The sequence below is a fragment of the Eschscholzia californica genome, unplaced genomic scaffold, assembly GCF_041429995.1.
Source record: "Eschscholzia californica isolate CP2 unplaced genomic scaffold, dmEscCali1.0.p SCAF_3, whole genome shotgun sequence".
NCBI classification, from domain to species: domain Eukaryota; kingdom Viridiplantae; phylum Streptophyta; class Magnoliopsida; order Ranunculales; family Papaveraceae; genus Eschscholzia; species Eschscholzia californica.
Window position 1 is genome coordinate 25,087,648 of NW_028238420.1, and position 19,346 is coordinate 25,106,993.

The 19,346-nt window shown below is 38.4% G+C and overlaps 1 protein-coding gene across 1 annotated transcript; it reads left to right on the forward strand.

Annotated features, from left to right (window-relative positions):
• Positions 1-7,995: 7,995 nt before the first annotated feature.
• On the forward strand, positions 7,996-18,338 carry LOC147549177 (DNA-directed RNA polymerases IV and V subunit 2-like). Its single transcript, XM_086671434.1, has 8 exons — positions 7,996-8,516; positions 8,635-9,212; positions 11,013-11,225; positions 11,958-12,844; positions 14,740-15,034; positions 15,806-16,759; positions 17,266-17,537; positions 17,643-18,338. Exons 2-8 carry the CDS (start codon positions 8,649-8,651, stop codon positions 18,139-18,141), a joined length of 3,684 nt encoding a protein of 1,227 aa, XP_086527560.1. The 5' UTR covers positions 7,996-8,516; positions 8,635-8,648; the 3' UTR covers positions 18,142-18,338.
• Positions 18,339-19,346: the final 1,008 nt, after the last annotated feature.

The window sequence follows — 19,346 nt, forward strand, 5'->3', positions numbered from 1 at the left end:
ATTAACTTAGTGGCTCGTCCTACGAGCTTAGTGGAGACAGTGGAATTGAAATTCCTACTGATGATGTCTAAATTTGGCGTTCGGTTGTCATTCAGGATAAAAGAGATGAAGGATATATCCGTTCGGTCTGAAGGAGATGTCCTTCCGAAGGAGTGTCCTTCGACCAAGATGGCAATGCGATCAATTTGTCAACTAGGATAACGATGACCATATTGTAAATATCATCTAGTCCGGTCCAATTAGGGGTCGTAGCGTTTTGCTAGAAGCCAACTACGATCGTCGGATCACTTCGGTGATTCGCGGCTAACATAGACCGGATCCTACAACGGGTTACACATAAGAGTGGTAACTTGATCGGAGAGATTTGACTAGACGGGAATAGGCTAAAGATCGATTAGATCCAACTAAATAGGTCGAAAGGGTTCGAATGGCGAGTCAGAACAAGATAGAAAGAACCGGGCTTAAAAGGGGTACCCGGAGCAAGCCTCTAAGTGGCAGCCATGTGATGGCCGTCCAAGGTAAGTGGGCCGACCAGATAAAGCCCATAGTGGGCTGCCCTGGCCGGCCACACTTAAAGGGAAATCCAAAACACCCCAAAAGGGTATTTTGGTAATTATCTTTTATGTGACCCGAAAAATAGAAAGACCTAATTTGAATATGATTCAAATTTGTTTTTCTCTATATAAGGGTCATTAGAGAACATAAAAGGTGTGGATTTTTCTCAGGAAGAAAAATTATACAGCTCTCTCTCTCAATATATAGCTAGTGGAGAGAGAGGATTGTAGAGAAAAAGCTCCCGTTCTATCAATCTAGTCAAGAAGAAGGGTTCTTCTCAACCTTTTATTAAGTCCTAGCAGACTCAAAGGAAGGGAGATCAAGTACACCTACTCGGTGTCTCAAGTAGAGGAGCGACAATTGGAGCTCTCGATCTTTACATGCGATTGGAAAGGTTCGTGGGAAAAACGCGATAAAGGTATTTATTCCCTTCTAGTTCATTGATTAGTTCATGCTATATGATCCTGGTAATCTAGTGTTAAACATATAGATGTTTGAGATTCCGCTTAGAACACTAGACAATTAGATGTATTAGATACATACAAAATCCAACAGTGGCATCACGAGCCGGTTGCATGAAACTATGTCTGACTAGACGAATTAGATTCGAACTTAATTGATTAGATAATTCTATGTTTAGATTTAGGTTTAGACATGAAATTGATTAGTTTAAATTAGATTTAGACAGAAATTGAAAGGATTTCAATGTATAAAACTTTAAAATTTTGGGTTTTTGAAAAGTGTTTTCGAAAAGAAGTTTTAAGATGGTTTTTTTAGAAGAGTTCTCAAAATCTGTTGTTTTTGATGAATTTTCATAAAAAACAGCAGCTAAAGTTGGTTAGAACAGGAAAATTAGAAGGGAGCAGCTGCTGTCCAGGAGCCGGACTAACCAAGACGCGTCCCAGGACGCGTCTGACCAGTCGTGGGCGTCTCGGACTGGGAATCCGAGACCGTCTCGGTTAGAGACGCGCCCGAGAATGTCTCGGACTAGGATCCCAGAAGATTCGCGTCTCATCACGTGAGGTCGCGTCATCAGAAGCGACCAGCACAGTTCGTGTGCGTCTCGGATTTGGAATCCGAGACGCGACCGACTCTGTTTCCACTAGACGCGTCTGGGGAAACCCAAGCCATCTCGGACTTGGAGTCCGAGAAGACCTAGGATGCGTCCTAGGTCAGACGCGTCCCAGGACGCGTCTGGCGCATCCCGACCATCTCGGAGTATACTTGGTCAGACGCGTCCTGGACGCGTTTGAGGGCATGGGACGCGTCTGGACTAGGGCCAGGACGCGTCCACCCGAGAGACTTGGCACGTTCCCGAACGTGCCAACCCGGGTCCGACCATGGCTCGGACCTTGACCATGACCAGTCTAGGTCTTCCCGAGACTAGTCAAAGGGTCTCTTGACCAAGTTTGACTTAAGTCTTTAGAGTTTGACTCGGGCTTTTTGGGCCTTGACTTGAGTGGGAGGTTTTAACTTTTCTTCTTCCGACTTCAACCATATATTTTCCAAAAGTGACCCGGGCCATCCGAATGCCCGAAACCAAAAACGATTTCAAAATCTTTTTAGGATAAAACCAAAACGAGCCATTAGTCCGAATTTTACGAAAACTAGACTTTAGGCACGTTTGACATAGAGATGTCAGTAGTATCTCCCGAATAGCTACTTAGAACATAGCACACCTAGATTCGACCTTAGGAAGCGAACCTCATACATACTTGGGTGTTTTATGAATGTCATATTATTATGTATGTGTGAATGTGAATGCGGGTTCTAGTATGGCCATAGAATTGTTCTATTCTTGTTTTTAAGCACAAATGTGTGCCTGATGTATTAATTAATTTAATTTCAAGTTTTATACGATCTAGGAATCGTTGAGTCTTGTAATTAGAGTTAAGGGTCCAATTGAGTCCATTGAAGAGCCAAAGGATGAGATCGTGGTTCGAGTGGGAGAATTCAATGGAGGTTCGGGGATGGAGATCCAAGGCGAAACAAGCAAAAACCTAAGAAGATTAGATCTTTTAGGTTAGGGGACATACTAGGATCATGTTTGCTTGATTTATTTTCTCGCGCGCATTTACTTATTTATTTACGTTTTCTGTCGTGGATGATTATGTTAGAGTTCACAGTAATGCATGCATGATAAGAACGTAAGAGTCCCCAAAAAGAATTTTGAGTAATGCCTACCCAAATTAAGACACCTGTTGCGCCCTTGTTCATCGATGGTAGGTCATGCCAAAGCAGGGTGCCATCTTTTACCTCGGGACAATACAGGTAGATCTATGAAGAGGTCTACGCGTCTAAATGGTTATTCTCAACGAGTCATCAAAAGGGTTTTGGATTTCGAGGCAAAAGGATGAATTAAACACATAAGTGTTATTCATCAACCAAGAGTCATAGAAGTATGATCAGTAAAGGGTTTACTCACCCAGGAGGGCGGAGTTAAGGGTAGTGCCAAAGTACGATTAACTTCGTAGGAATGGGGTCTTGGAATCGCATTATTCAACCGGGGACGATTTTGAATAATGTGGCAAAAACTGTTTTTGCAATGATAATAAGTTTTAGGATTTTGTTTTATTTTTCTTTTAAATGTATTGTAAATATGACTATTAGGAAATAGTTTTCCAACCTTCGTTCATTCCTTCGGAAGGAATTAAACGAAAGTTATCTTCTTGTTTGGAAAGGAATGCGAGAAATGTTCTCGTATTCGAAATAAAGAAAAAGGCCCGAGAATATCTCATTCCCGATGTTCACTACCACTTCAAACGACTTAGGATATGGTTATCCACCAAGTCTTTTGTGAAACATCCATAAAATTCTTCTCTCACGTAGAGATTAATGATGTGGATGCATACACAACCATTCGACAACTAAAGGAAGAGTTCCACTAGAAGTCGTGTATGGAGAGGTCGGTACCTCTAAGAAAGTCGTATTGAAAAGAACATTTAGGAACAATGAATCTAAGAAACAAGTTCTTAAGATTAAGAAATCAAAGGAATATAAGAAGAATTCTTACGATTCAAAAGGTTGAAGGGTCGACGTAAAGGTTTTTAATGCAATGGCTAGGCCATTCAAGGAAACTACCCTAAGTACCTGGAAGACAAAGGAAAAAGAATTACGAATTCTGATTCTTGTATCTTTGTTAACTAAGTTAATCTAGCAAGTACTGTAGACTCCCTTCATCGGGTTTTTGAGACCGGATGTGCGGCTCAGTGGGAGCTCAAGGGAATTACTTGACTAAAAGGAGAAAGGATCCAAGAGGGAGCAAAAGCAAAGTGTTGTGTAGGATGCTGAAAGGGATCAAAGTCTTCTTTTATACACTGATCTAGGTAGAACTTAATAAATGTTATTATGTTCTTCTAGAAACATCAAATGTTTTAAAACAGTGCTAAATTAACAAAGGGGTTCTTAGAGAACCAAGAGTATTAACAATGATACTATAGGCTATAATCAAAGGATTCAAAGAAGTCAACTTTTGTTTTGTCATTACGTCAAATTGACATAAGACACATGAGGAAGATCCAATTGTATGGACTTCTGCGTCCAAATGACTTAGAATCATAAGACACATGTAAATTTGTTCAAATGGACCATTTGACAAAGTCACCTTTTAGAAAGGGAGAAATGGCTAGTAAACTAATAGTCTTCGTGCATACAGATGTACGTAAAACTATTAATACACTAACTAGAGTTAACCTGAATCCATTTGAAAAAAATATAAGTCATTCGATTGGATTAAGATGATAAATATTTAAATCAAAATTTGATGACCATCAAAGAAGTTACGAAATAGTTTCTCACCTTGCTCCACAAACACATCATATGGGTGATGAGTCCAGTGGGAGTAATCGAACATGTTAGACATGAGTCGATCGATGATGGGTATAAGCCAATCTTCCGAATACTTTCTAGGATATATTCTCAAACACGGTTGTTCTTCCTTAGCTAACCATGTTCCGTCTAGAGCTGAAAAGACACCATAAGAATATGGGTTTGGAATGATTCCAAAGTAATCTTTTCTTAAATGTCTAATGGTATGAAATTAACGTAAATGGTTTCCGAGAACCAAGTTTACATATCAGACAGAATATTTCTTTACGGGATGAAGAAATATTGGGGATTCTTCCACAAGCAATCAGAAAACAAAGTGGTTGTTGCTCGTGGTGTTATCTTCCTCGAAATAAGAGTTATTTCCAAAAGACAAGTGGGAGAAATATTAGATATCGAAGAAATTCGATCTGAGCAACAAACTGACAATGATATACGAATGTCAGTAATTGCGGTTCCTATCTATTCTGAGCCAATAGACATGGAAAGAGAGGTAGAGATGGAAGATCTCGAAGATCCTCCCGCATAAAAATGGATTAGATTCGTAGGAGAACCCTTAAAAGTTGAGAGCGTCTCAAAGTTATTCAAACCCCTTATAGACCTTGAAAGCTCATAAACCTGTCTCAGAGAATGGAGATCCTGCTGAAGAAGAAAATGAGCTAGCTACACAAAAGTTGTGACGGAATCACTCTGAAACATGGCTTGAAGCCATATGATCAGAATGGAATCCATGTCTGAAATCAAGTTTGGAACTTGGTCTATTTGCTTAAAGGAAGGTTCCTATTAAGTCTAGATAGGTTTTTGTGAAAAACAGACAAGGATTGAAACATTGGTGTTTCCCAGAGAAAGACTTAGAAAGAAGGTCGAAAAATTCGTGGTATGGACCAGGAAAGACCAACCCTCGTGTCACAATGCTCAAGACCATAATGATCTATTACTAGAAAAAGAATGTATACATGACACATTCAGGAGGAAGTTAACTCTTCTAAAGACTAGTAAAAATGCAAGCTTCAAAATCTATCGAGGGATTAAAGCGGGCAAGTAGGAGTTAGAATCTTCGATACAACAAAGTATACAAGAGTTGTTTTCTTTGAGAATGAAGAGAAATCTTGAATTCAGGAAGTTCAAGAAGGTTAGTGGGAATGACCCAATTTTCATTGGCCCGGTATGTAGACGACATACTATAGATTGAGTACAACATTCTGATGTTGAAAACAGTATGAAACTGACTCAATAAAAGGACCACACACAAAGGTGAAATGCTTTTGGGCACCAAAATCTACAGAGATAGATTACGAAAGTGAAAAGACTTGTTCAATAAAAGTCTTGAAAAGTCCAAAGTGAAAGACTCAAAAAGGAGTATTTCTACCCAAGTCTCATGCCACATAGCTTAGCAAGATTCAGAATCTGAAGGATTCTGATGAGCAAGCACGCATGAGAAAGATGGTTATGCTAAAGGCATAAAGATCGGTCATGTAGGACATGATTAGCATTCACCTCGACGTCGCAAAATACTTGGAGTATCTATGATCGTCACCAATCAAATCCAGATAAGCTGAGCTGGAACACACAAAGTACTTAAGAAGAACTTGTGAATTCTCGATAGGAAAATAAAAGGTTGAAAAGTCATATATTGCAAACTTCCAAAATAAGATGACAATCTTGACTTGGAAGAACAGTAAACTGGAAAGGTTCCAGGCAGAGACTGTTGCAAACTTTACAAATAAAAGAAAGAAGTTAAAACTTGGGAAGTTTTAATTTAGTAAGGTAATACCAAAGATTATCATCGGATGATAACAAACAAAATCCATATAGATTTAACTAAACTGTCACCTTAGACTAAGTATAGAAATAATACTAAGGTCATAGGCATTAAGCTTTAAGCTTAGACTAATAAGATTGAGGGTGTAAGAGTTACATGGGAAGGCTCAATATTACACTCTTATTATCAGAAATAAGTTAATTATTTCGTCGTCAAATAATGATTTAGTGTTTAATCGACAGTCCAAAAATAGTGAAGCATTCCAAGTAGGTTTATCAGATGCGTGATCTGGTAAATGAAACCCTACTGAGTGAACTTGGAATAGATTCATTATTAACTCCCTAGTCCAGGTCATTGCATGGACAACAATGACTCATGAAGACTAGCATGTGAGATTGACTGATAACGTTGTTTCATAGGCTATAGGAATATAGTATTTAAGTCAATTACATGAGTGTATGATTGGGAATATACACTGGATAACCCAAACATGAGAGTTCTTCAAATGTTGAAAAACGTCATTAACAATCATAGGCAAGATTGGAGAGATTCCTTAAACATGAGTACTCCACTCATCTTATGTAAGGAATGTCGAACTTTGATACCGTCAAACGTCGTGCCGTAAAAGGAGGTTATAAAGGCGGATTACTGGGGGAGACAGGATAGACATGAAGTTAAGTGGGAGTACAAGACTGGATGATCTCCTCCTATTAAGTTAGGATCAGTATCTCCGGGCCACTTGAGGAGAAGCAAGAGAAAAATAAAGACTGCGAGAGAGAGATAGAGAGATAGAGAGTGATGCTGCATAAAATGTCCAGACGTTGACTGACGTTAGAAAGTCAAACCTTGACCTGAAGTCCAACGGGTCAACCCGGCTTAAGGCAGCAGAACAACTAAGCCCTCGACGTTGCGCCACCTACACCCCTAACTGGGAGGTCGGCCAGGACAAGCTAAGAGGCATCAACTCTGTTTCGCCCCCGACACAGATAGATCAACCCTGGAATCACTGAAGGAATGAGGGGAGTCCGTGTAAGCTACGCCTCTGTCTCACGCCCTAAACTGGGGAGACAGGAAAGTGCCTACATCTTACCGACTCAATCCCGGAATCTCTCTAAAAGATCCCAGTCGGTTACAGATCTTAAGTGTTTAAGCAAGCTTGGGCTTCAAGAGTCTGAGAGGAGAACGTATCTCCCAAAAGATCTATCACTTCCGCAAGATATCTACGAACTATCCTTGAACTTAGGAACTTCTATCTAGCTAAGATCCGAGATAGAAACTAAGGGAAACCCTAGATACGAATAAGAGGAAACTTCTCTAAACGGTTTGACGGCCACCGCCTCACTGCAGCCACTAATCAAAGTCGGCTTAACATTGCCTATAAGAGGGCCCCCATCATCTTCCACAAGAGAGGTTCACTTTCTCTAAGTAACATATACTTGCCCCCAAAAGATTCAATCAATATTCAATCTTTTACTGCAAAGAACACCCTGACTGTCTTGAGCGTCAAAGCGGTTTTCGAACTCTTTGCAGGTTTTCCCCCTAGAATCTAGGAGGCAGGAGCAAGAAGGAGGAGTTGGAGCTTGGAGCAAGGAGCAGGAACCAGAGATGGAGCGAGGACAAGGCTAAAGAATCAGACTCAACATCATAGAACATTCACACATAACGGAGGCTGTCATGCATCAACTCATTTTTTCATGCTGATATAACGGAAGTCCATTTTTTGACACCAGCAGAGAGAGAGAAAGAGATAAAACAAAAGTATAGATAGATATGACTACAACGAGAGAGATCTACAACAACGAAAGCGAGGGTGAGAGATTTATGGAGAGACCTAGAGAGAGAACGCCAAAGATAAAAAGTGAGAGCGAGAAAGAGATAGTGGGAGAGAAAGAGAGTGAACGAGATGAGATAATGTGGGAGAGAGAGAGAGCAATATGAGAGAGAGAGAGGAAAATAGAGAGAATAAAGATTAGGGGACAAAGTTCAATAAAACAAACATTTGGGTAAAATATTCCAAACGATCTTTCTTTATACCCAAAACCCTCACTGTTTTTTTTTTTTTTTGGTTTTTGGGTGAAGTTGAATTATAAGCATCAAATCACAAAGGCGGACCAACACCACCTTCTTATAGAGACTGCAGCCTGGCAAGTAGGAGTGTAGGACGATTCGTTTGCCCTTTTATAACCAATCACAGTACATGCAGAGCGTTTTCTGTTTGCTTACTTTACCCCCTTTCTCCTCCACCACTTCTCTCTCTTCTCACACTCTCCGATCACCTTCGCATTTTCTCTCACTACAACAACCATTCCGACCTAGCAACAAAGGTTCTGAAATCGTCCCACTCCGACCTAGCAACAAAAACACCAAGAAAAAGGTACATTTCTAGGGTTTAGGGTTTATCTATTTCTTTGTTTTGGCTTTTCGATTCTTTACATTTCTAGTTTATTATTTCCTTTTCTGTCTCTAATATACTCCTCATTTCTATCTTTTAGGGTTTCTTTCTTCAATGGATATGGAAGAAGATAAATGGACTAGTTCGAGTAGTGATGGTGATGATAAGAAACCTAATGGAGAAGAAGAAATGGAAGTAGATCTCAGTAGTTTGTTAGATTCACCTGGAAAATTAGATGCATTCTCTACTGATAAATCTTCAAAAAGCTTTGGTAGTAAAGCATCTACTTCTACTGTAGAAGAACAAGTTACTCTCAGTGAAGAATTTTTAAACAAGTTTTGTAGAGAAATTTCCATGTCATTTTTCAATGAGTTTGGTCTCATTAGTCACCAAATCAATTCCTATAATGATTTCATTGAAAATGGTATACATAGGGTTTTTGACTCAATTCCTGAGATTACAGTTGAACCAGGTTTTGATCCGTCGAAAAAGGGAGAAGGAGAATGGAGGTATGCTTCTATTTCGTTTGGGAAGGTAACCTTAGACCGACCTACGTTTTGGATTGGTGAGAAGCCTCTGGCTGATAGCAAAAAGGAGTACTTAAATTTGTTACCAAGACATGCTCGGCTTCAGAATATGAGTTACTCTGCTCGTATTAAAGTTGAGACGAACGTACAGGTATATCCATATAATTAAAGAAACTTCCATTTTCAATCATTTTTGGTTATTGTTTCATTTCTTTGATACTTACATGCTTGATAGTTAAGAATATTTACGCGCTGAAAATGTGTCCGATTTCCAAAATAGAGAAACTTTGGATTACATGCCACTTTTGTGTAATCCACTTATACTAACACCTTCTTTACGCCAATCTACGGTGCCACATGAAGCTGATCAATGCATTGATTCTTATAGAGAAATTTTTGACGCAAATGGCAAATCTAAAGATTCATAAGGAAAAAGAAATGAAACGTGTGGTCGCCTGACACCTCGGTGACTTTTAATTATGTAGGATTCTGATAGACTTTGTCCCTCCTCCGTATACCAGTGCACAGTCTAGGTTAGGAAACTACATCAAATTACTCGAGGAAAATGATATTGCGTTGCAAACTTGCAATTAAATGCCCAAGTCACATTAGTTTGTGCACTTAAATCCAACATATGCACAACATGAGCTGATAGCGTCAGGTACCCTGGGGGTTTCAGGATTCTGCTCGAAGAAGTTTCAATGAAGAAATTCAAATTGCAAAACGTGGAAAACAAACCACGAAAGGAAGAAACTATCCCAAGTTAAACATCTTCAAAGAAATTTGGTGGGGTTACAGTTGTTTCGTTCAGGGACGGAACTATGTTGAGGCCAGGAGGGGCCATGGCCCCCCTTGACCTCAACATAGGTATATTACTAATGGGAGGCCCTCATCTCTAAGGGAACAATGTTAGAATGAAAATATTAAGTATTGATTAAGGGTAAACCCTTCATTTATAAGTCAAACTCCTATATGAGTTCATATACCAAATATTAAAGTTTTTACATACTGGAATATAGATACTGAAAATTTAATCGCATATCGATGGGTAAAGGTTTTGGCAAAGACATTTGAGTTGTGTTCTATCGACAATATCCAATGATATGTGCTAAATATTTACTAAATCAGACAGTTGTCAATCTTAAACAGTAAAAATAGTAGGCGAAGTGATCAATAATTACTTTTTTTTGTTCTAGTTGTGTGAAAACAACAACCTGTAAAAAGTACATTTAATACTGATAACTTAATGATCACTTGAACTTGTAAATTTGTTTATTATCTATTTTCTAAAATTAACATATTATAATGATTTATATTTAGTGCAATTGGTATACCGAGAAGATCATCCTTGTGCAAATATCAAATATTTTTTGTATTTTTTGTCGTTGTATTATAGAGATGAATTGACGTAAATAGACTTTAGCAATACATAATGTATTCCATGTAAGAACACTAGAAAAAAAATGAGAAGTTTTCTAAATGTTTGTTTATTTACATTTGGCCCCCCTTGTTTACGACTCCTAGTTTCGTCCCTGGTTTCGTTTTGGCTCAGCTTTCCTGGATTTAATATTTCTCTTAGTTCACCAGAACTATATGAGAAGTACCAACTCTTACCTCGACGCAGTTGCTAATAAAACTTGGAAGTTTAATAAATTGACTTTCAGTATCATAGCAGTGTGAGACTCCTGCTTACTAATCATTAGAGTTTTATTGTAACAAATTGTTTGTTTTGTAGATTTTCCCTCACCAATGATTGCCAGGCAAGTCCAAATCTGACTGTCCCTAACTCCCTTTATGTATCTTGTTCTTAGGGAGATACATTTTAGCATGATGCGTGATATATTTAGTTTCTCTGATACCTTCTGACCTTTTATGACTTGCTCTTGTTTTGGATTTCGTACACAAGGCCCTCAGATCAGTCTTTCATTGATTTGTTGCTTCTATTTATCAGATTTATACCCGAAAGCTTATGAAGAGTGACAAGTTCAAGTCTGGCAAAGAACAATATGTCCACAAAGAAGTGCTGAGCGAGGACAAAAGGGATATTTTGATTGGCAGGATACCTGTGATGGTGAACTCCAGTCTCTGCTGGATGAATGATAACCAAAAAAGGGATTGTGATTTTGACCGTGGGGGCTATTTTGTGATCAAGGGCGCAGAGAAGGTTGGTTTTACTTTTATATCCCTTTTAGCTCGATTCTTATCCCTTTTTATGCTTTGTAGATCACATAGTCCCGGGAAAAAAATCTCCAAATGTATCCGGACTAGTTACCAAGGGAATACAAAAAGATAATGCTTCCTCATATATTCCACCATGATGATTCATTCATGCTATGTTGTCATCATTTATATAGGATTAGTAACTAAGATTGGAGTCAAGAAGACGAGGTTGTAGGGGATTTCATATTTAGATGATATAAGGATATGCATCTCCTTACAGCATAGGTCATAGTCACATACCTACCATCTTAAAGCTCTTATTCTGACATCATCAAGTTATGCTCTGAAACCTAATATGTTTATAGAGTCCTCTTAACTCACTCAACTTCTGTTATTTTATCCTTCTTCAGCCATTGCTTCCCTCGTTTTAATATTTTCACGTACCAAAGTTAACTGAAGTGGTTTGGAACTTTGAAGTATGTTAAAAATGTTTTGGTATAGTATTCTACTTTTTCAAGGCCTGCCCTGCATTTACTGAACTTCATAACTTGCGTGTATTGTGTACTACTTTCTTAATGTCGTGGTAAATGGTAATGCCTTGCTTCAATTGCAAATGTACCCCTTCTGGATGTGATCTTTATGTCTTATAAGTGATTAAGTGGAATCAATTCGCAGGCGTTTAATGTATTTCCATTTAGATGTCACAAGGATAACCTTTATAACTATTTCATTGCAGACTTTTATTGCACAAGAACAGATTTGCTTGAAGAGACTCTGGGTTTCTGATAAGCCGAACTGGAATGTTTCATATAGATCCGAGATGAAGAGGAGAAGGGTATTTATTAAACTTGCTGAAGCAACAATAGGTGAAGATCAATACTTTCATGGAGGGAAGGTTCTTAATGTGTACTTCATGTCTTCCAGCATTCCTCTTTGGGTATTGTTTTTTGCCCTTGGAATGTCATCCGATAGAGAAATTGTTGACATGATTGATGTTGATATTGAAGATGCTAGATGTGCCAATGTCTTGCTTGCAACTATTCATAGTGCAGATAAAGCACGTAAGGCTTTCCGTAAAGAAGGAGAAGCTCTCAAGTGTATAGATGAGTTGATAAGAAGTTCAAAATTCCCACCATCTGAGAGTATTAAGGATATTATTGACAATTTTTTATTTCCAAGTCTTACTACTCCCAAACAAAAAGCTGTATTTCTTGGCTATATGGTCAAGTGCCTTTTACTTTCATACACGGGGCGGCGAAAATGTGAAAACAGAGATGATTTTAGAAACAAACGATTGGAGTTGGCTGGCGAGTTGCTCGACAGGGAGCTACGCGTTCATATCAAGCACCTTGAGAAGCTTATGGTCAGAGCTATGCAGAAAGATCTCTACGGGGACCGTAATCTGCATCCAATTGAGCGCTATCTGGACGCTTCAATCATTACTAACGGTCTTTGTAGGGCATTTTCCACTGGACATTGGTCGCACCCTTTCAAGAGAATGGAAAGGACTTCTGGTGTAGTAGCAACCCTCAGACGGACCAATCCCCTGCAGATGGTATCTGATATGCGAAGAACACGTCAGCAGGTTGCATACGTGGGGAAGGTTGGAGATGCCAGATTCCCGTAAGTCAAAATTTTGAACTCGTCTTGCCTTTTAGCTCTAAACTAGTATTCTTTGGAATCATCGGTTGCATCGGCTTGTCTTTATGACTTCAGTGGCTTGCCCTATTGTGTCATGACTTTTACCTAAAATAAAAGGGATTTATGTTATTCAGTATGTCCGTTATATTTCTCAAGTTCAGAGTGAGTCTCTGCAAACCGTCGATGTTTTTTGTATTTCTCTGTTCCATCTAATTAAGAAACTTGTGTGGTGAATAACCATACAAAAACTAAAAAAACAGGTCATATGGTGTGTTATGTACTATATGTCTAATATTTCACATTATCTTCACATCTCATTCTATTCTAGGTATCTTTGTTGCACTGGGTAAAATATTCACTTTTACACCTTGAAATCTTGAATGACCGTCGAAGTTAACTGATTGCTTTTTCAGATTCATATTTGTATATGTTTCGTCTAGTCCGCTGTTTGATTATAATTAGAGTTCGCAACTTGCCTGAATTGATAGCGAACACTAGTTTCAGGTTGATTTTTGCTGAATCCATGTTTATTGCCACCATCACACTGCATGCGGTATTCTTTTGATTGTTTTTGGTCCTTCAGCAATCCAACATCCCAATTTATCGTACTATCATTTTCAGCCTGAATAATCTACTCAATTTCTTTTGGTAAAGGTCTATAAGATTAACTAGTTAAAACAGTTAGGATTTAAGTTTGTGAGATTGTATTGTGAGAGTAAATGTATGGATTGTTTATGCATCATACAGAATACATATTATTTTGAATGGATCTAAAAATGCACCGGGGTTTAGAATAGCATGTTGAGGAGGTATATGCAAGGCATACCACATAGTGAACTTTACAGACTGTCTTGCTGGTACCCTTACTACATACTGCGGTATCGGATTGATAAGCATTCTAGATCGCATTGTGTTGAATGCTTATCTAGATGTTTCTAGTTAGTTAATAAATTTCCAAGTCTGCTATAGTATCCTTTTCTCATTGAGTTGCAGTATAAATTATTTTTGTCCTTATCTGTTCTATCTGACGCCTTTTTGGTTAGTAGCAGTCTGGCAGAAGTGTAGGTGTTGGAACTGTAATTTTGCACTGTGGAAGAGAGAAACCCGGATAAGTTTCTTTCTACATTGTTGACTGTGATACATCAAATAGAGACATGATGAATTTATGAAAATTGTAAAATATTGATGCCATCTGCTGTTTATGACTTGCATAAAAGTGGCAACTGAGGAAATATTTCTTCTCCTAAGCATGTTAATCAAGTGTTTCAGTATTTTAAATATTCTTTCCACTACAATGATGATTTACTGATGAGGATGAGATGGAAAGGATTGAGTTTTTAGAATAAAGAAAGCAACCATAATCTTCATACCTCACTTGACAACTTAGAAAGAAATACATCTACTTATGACTTGTGAATTGTTGTTTCAGCTTTCATGTATTTAATTTTTAGTATTAACTAGGTCTTCATTGATTTGCAAATGTATTATTTAATTTATTTGTACATGCATAATGCTAAATTGCAATTAAAGTTTGATGCCAGGAAAATGCTTGAACAGGCCTGTATTGGCATTTGTTTTTAAACATTGTAATAAACCGGGTTGATTATACAGAAAAGGAATTTCAAACTGCTATTGATTTACCCACAAATTTGTGATATCTTTTCAGATAGTATTTTCGTAGATTGCATGCTTGTAATGCTCCTGTTATTGTTTTAAAGGCCATGCATGTAAAACTAAGGACATGCATAGCAAAAATCATTATTGTGTATATGTGCCTTAAATTCTCTTCTTTTATCTGGAGACTGGAGAGAGGTGAGTCAAGTACTTGACATGCTTGCCTACTCGTTATCTCTTATTTCTGTATTTTATGAGTGCAGAAACCCTTCCCATTGGGGCAAGTTGTGCTTCCTTTCTACACCTGATGGCGAAAATTGTGGACTTGTAAAGAATATGGCCATTACTGGGCTGGTCTCAACAAACTTGTTGGAGCCTTTGATGGATAAGTTATTCGCGTGTGGAATGCAGAAACTTGAAGATGAAGCTTCTTTTGCCTCATGGAAGGGAAAAGATAAAGTTTTTCTGAATGGGGATTGGGTTGGAATTTGTGACGACTCTCTTTCATTTGTTGTCGATCTGAGATATAAACGTCGAAACAAGGACATTCCGCCTGAGGTACCCTATTCTTCTCCTTCAACTATGTTCCTTTAAGCTATTTGTATAGGCACTTGCCTCTTCAATTATGAGCCAAGGCAAGAAGTGTGTTTGTGTGTCACATGGGCTTCCTTTATTAATTAGTTAGCTATTTTGTGAATATACTGGTGCGTTGTGACACATGTATGAATGAAGGCCAAAACTGAGAAGCACCCAAATTAATATATAGTTCTTGTCTTAGTTACGAGGTCTTCCATTCTTACTAATAATTTAGTACTTTCGGGTCAACCATTATTAGATTATACCTATAAGTAGTTAATCCAGAGTGGCACATTATGGTCCTTTGACGAACTTGTGCGAGTACATATTAGATGACATGCAGAATCTCATATGATACGTTATACCTAGTATCCTATAAGTAGTTAACTAGAGTGGCTCATTAATTTATGTTACTGGTCAAAACAAAACAAATTGTAAACATGAACGCTTAACTGCTCTTAAACCTAGTGCATGGTGAAAATGTGAAACTACCATCCTGTATCGCTGTGAGAGTAGTAATATGTTTGTCGTGGCTTCTTCCCTCATTACTTATAATATCACTAATATCATTATGTTTCCGTACACGGTATATCAAACGGTTCTCGGAGAGCTAGCATATGCGACTTATTAAACTACTAAAATTGTATGTGTAGCGTTTCTATAGTCCGCCTTTTAGATAAAGAGCGTAATCATCTAATTGGGCAATTCTCCCGCACGCTATATTATTACATTACATGTGGTTTTCTCCTTTAGGTGGAAATAAAACGAGATCGGCAGCACGCAGAAGTCCGGATATTTTCGGATTCTGGGAGAATTTTAAGGCCGCTTCTTGTTGTTGAGAATCTAAAGAAGATCAAAATGGTGGCTAAAGGTGGTTACAGTATCCGGACTCTTATGGATGAAGGGGTTGTGGAACTCATCGGAGTTGAAGAAGAAGAAGACTGTCAAATTGCCTGGGGTGTTAAAGACCTATTTGCGGAAGAAAAAGACCAGTCATCTGTGAAGTATACCCACTGTGAACTTGATCTTTCCTTCTTGCTGGGGTTAAGTTGTGGCATTATTCCATTTGCAAACCATGACCATGCTAGGAGGGTCCTATACCAATCTCAGAAACACTCTCAGCAGGCTATTGGGTTCTCAACAACTAACCCTAATATTAGAGTTGACACTCTTTCTCACCAATTGTACTATCCTCAGCGGCCACTTTTCAGGACCATGATATCCGATTGTCTTGGAAAACCAGCATATCCCCTAGGTCACAATGGGATTCTTCCGAAACCAGAATACTTCAATGGACAGAATGCAATTGTCGCCGTCAATGTGCACCAAGGGTACAATCAAGAAGATTCTTTAGTTATGAATCGAGCTTCTTTGGAGCGTGGCATGTTCAGAACGGAACATACAAGGAGTTACAAAGCTGAAGTCGATAATAAAGAGTTGATGGAGACCAAGAGACTCAAGTTTAAGGACAGAGTTGATTTTGGTAAAGCTCAAAGCAAGATTGGACGGGTAGACAGTTTGGATGATGATGGGTTTCCTTTCATTGGTGCCAACTTGCAGAGTGGAGATATAGTTATTGGCAGGATTGCAGAGTCAGGGGCAGATCACAGCATTAAACTAAAGCACACTGAAAAAGGGAAGGTGCAGAAAGTTGTCTTGACTGCAAACGATGAAGGGAAGAACTTTGCGGTTGTTTCTCTCCGACAGGTTTATTCTCTCTCTTCCTCCCTAAATGTATATATATATATATATCACAGAGTATAGACTTGCTTTCTTTTTCCTGTGTCAGATTCATGAAACTTTTGACATGCTCTTTATTTTCATCTGTTTAGTGTTATTTATATTTGAAACTAATAGAGTACGAGGGTCTTAAATCTTTCTAAGTTGAATTGCACTTGCACCATTGCCAAAAATGTTGGAATTGAGTCAATTTACTAACTTTATCAGGGTTTTTGATGATGTCGTCCATATTAAAATCATATTTTCTTCGCATAAATACGAACAAAACATTGGATCGGTTTATAAGTGCAGGTAATTGATTGATTGAACACTAGAAACGGATAGAACCATTATTGTGCTAGATTTGTATTACTTATTTCCATTTGGGGGGTCTCGATGTTGGTTAAATGGTAGTTTTATGTTCTGTTTCGAAGCTTGCAAGGCTAATAAATGTGTACGAAATTTGTGGTTGTTGTTTCGATGCACGGGAGCAGGTTAGATCTCCGATTCTCGGCGACAAGTTCTCAAGTATGCACGGGCAGAAGGGTGTTGTGGGCCTTCTGGAATCTCAAGAAAATTTCCCGTTTACATGCAGTGGTGTAGTTCCTGATATTGTCATAAACCCACATGCTTTTCCAACACGGCAGACTCCTGGCCAACTACTTGAAGCTGCTTTGGGAAAGGGAATCGCTTGTGGGGGTTCAATGAGATATGCTACACCTTTCACAAGTCCTTCTATTGATGCCATAACTGATCAGCTTCACAGGTAAAATAGTCAGTTCCTTTAATCCTCACTATTTTCTTCAAGCATTTAAATTTTTTTTTTGAGAAATTTCGTTTTTAAAAATTCATGACATCTGCTCTGCTACAGGGCCGGATATTCAAGGTGGGGAAGTGAGAGAGTATGCAACGGTCAAAACGGTGAAATGATGAAATCATTAATCTTCATGGGTCCAACGTTTTACCAGAGGCTTATCCATATGGCTGAAGACAAAGTAAAGTTCAGAAACACTGGGCCTGTGCATCCTCTGACACGACAGCCTGTTGCCGACCGTAAGCGTTTTGGTGGGGTAAAGTTTGGTGAAATGGAGAGAGACTGTCTCCTTGCTCATGGTGCATCTGCAAACTTGCATGAACGCCTCTTCACTCTTAGCGATTTTTCGAAGATGACAATATGCCAGAAATGCAACAACATCGCGAACGTGATCCAGCGATCTGTACCAGGAAGTAAGATCAGAGGTCCATATTGCAGGTTCTGTGAGTCTGCAGAAAACATCGTGAAGGTGAATGTTCCTTATGGGGCGAAGTTACTCTGTCAAGAACTTTTCAGCATGGGTATTTGTGTGAAGTTCGAAACCGAACTGTGCTGAAAAGTTGAAGTGCATAGCCCTAGAATACTACGTTTTTAGTTTGTGAAACTGTTAATTCTGCTTGTCCAGGTTGGTCGATGTATGTATTTTGGGGTCTTATTTTGTTGGTGCAACCTCTGTTGTGTAGAAAACTTAAGAGAACGAAAAAGCTTGTAAGTCTCTTGGTAATCACAAGCTTGAGGTATGTTGTTTTGGAAGTTGATACTACATGATATAGCTTCGCGGAAACAAATTGAGATTATACTAAGAGTTACTCTAGGTTTAGTAACTATGAAACATGGTGCAAGGCATAAAACTTAGATCGAGATATAGAAAAACAGATGACAATGGTTGGGCTTTATTTTCTTGATGGAAAGGCTTGGACTAGTATTTATAGTGCTTGGCTAGCTGAGCTCTAGTAGGCTGAGCTCTATTTTCTCCGGAAAATCTCCTATCAAACACAACCTTAATAAAAAATAGTGGAAATGGCTAAAAAAATTGTAGTTCTCCAAAAATAATTAAGTGTCATGTTTATTATGTGTTTAATTGAAGATTTTGATAAAAAAAGGTTCCCAGCTGATGTGGCGGTTGTGATTTTCATCTCTCAACGGCCTAGATTTGGTCAAAGTTTGAAACTACACCCGCCACATCAGCTGGGAACCTTTTTTTGTCAAAATCTTTTGTAACTTTATCATTTCCCTTAATTGAAACATAGGTGTGAAATAACATAATTATCAATCAAGTCAAATATCTAATATTTTTTTTTTGTTATTTTCAAAATACAATTACCTTTAGAAAAAGGAAGGATTTTCAAATTGGTTTTACTAACTAAAAGGAGGGAGGGAGAGAGAGACTTCCTTCCAATAACTTGAAGCAGCGATACTTCATATTCTCCCTCTTACCTTTATCTTCATATTTGTAATCAGTTGTCGTAGTTTCATTCTTCTTCGTACCTATCTTCATATTCTTCTCCGTGATTGGTTTGTTGTTGTCAAAATCTTATGGCTTTTCGTCTATTGCTGCTCAACATCTTCCTAATCAGCTCTCATGGTTTTAGCTTTGTCTTCTTTGTATTCGTCTTCATCTTCTTTTCCGTATCTGGTTCTTCGTCGTCGCCAAAATCTTGTAGTTTTTCTTCTATTGCTGCTAAGGTTAATCTCTAAGTGCATTACTTTTGCCCCATCTTCCTTCATCTGCTGACAACCTTCATTCTCTTTAAATTAGTT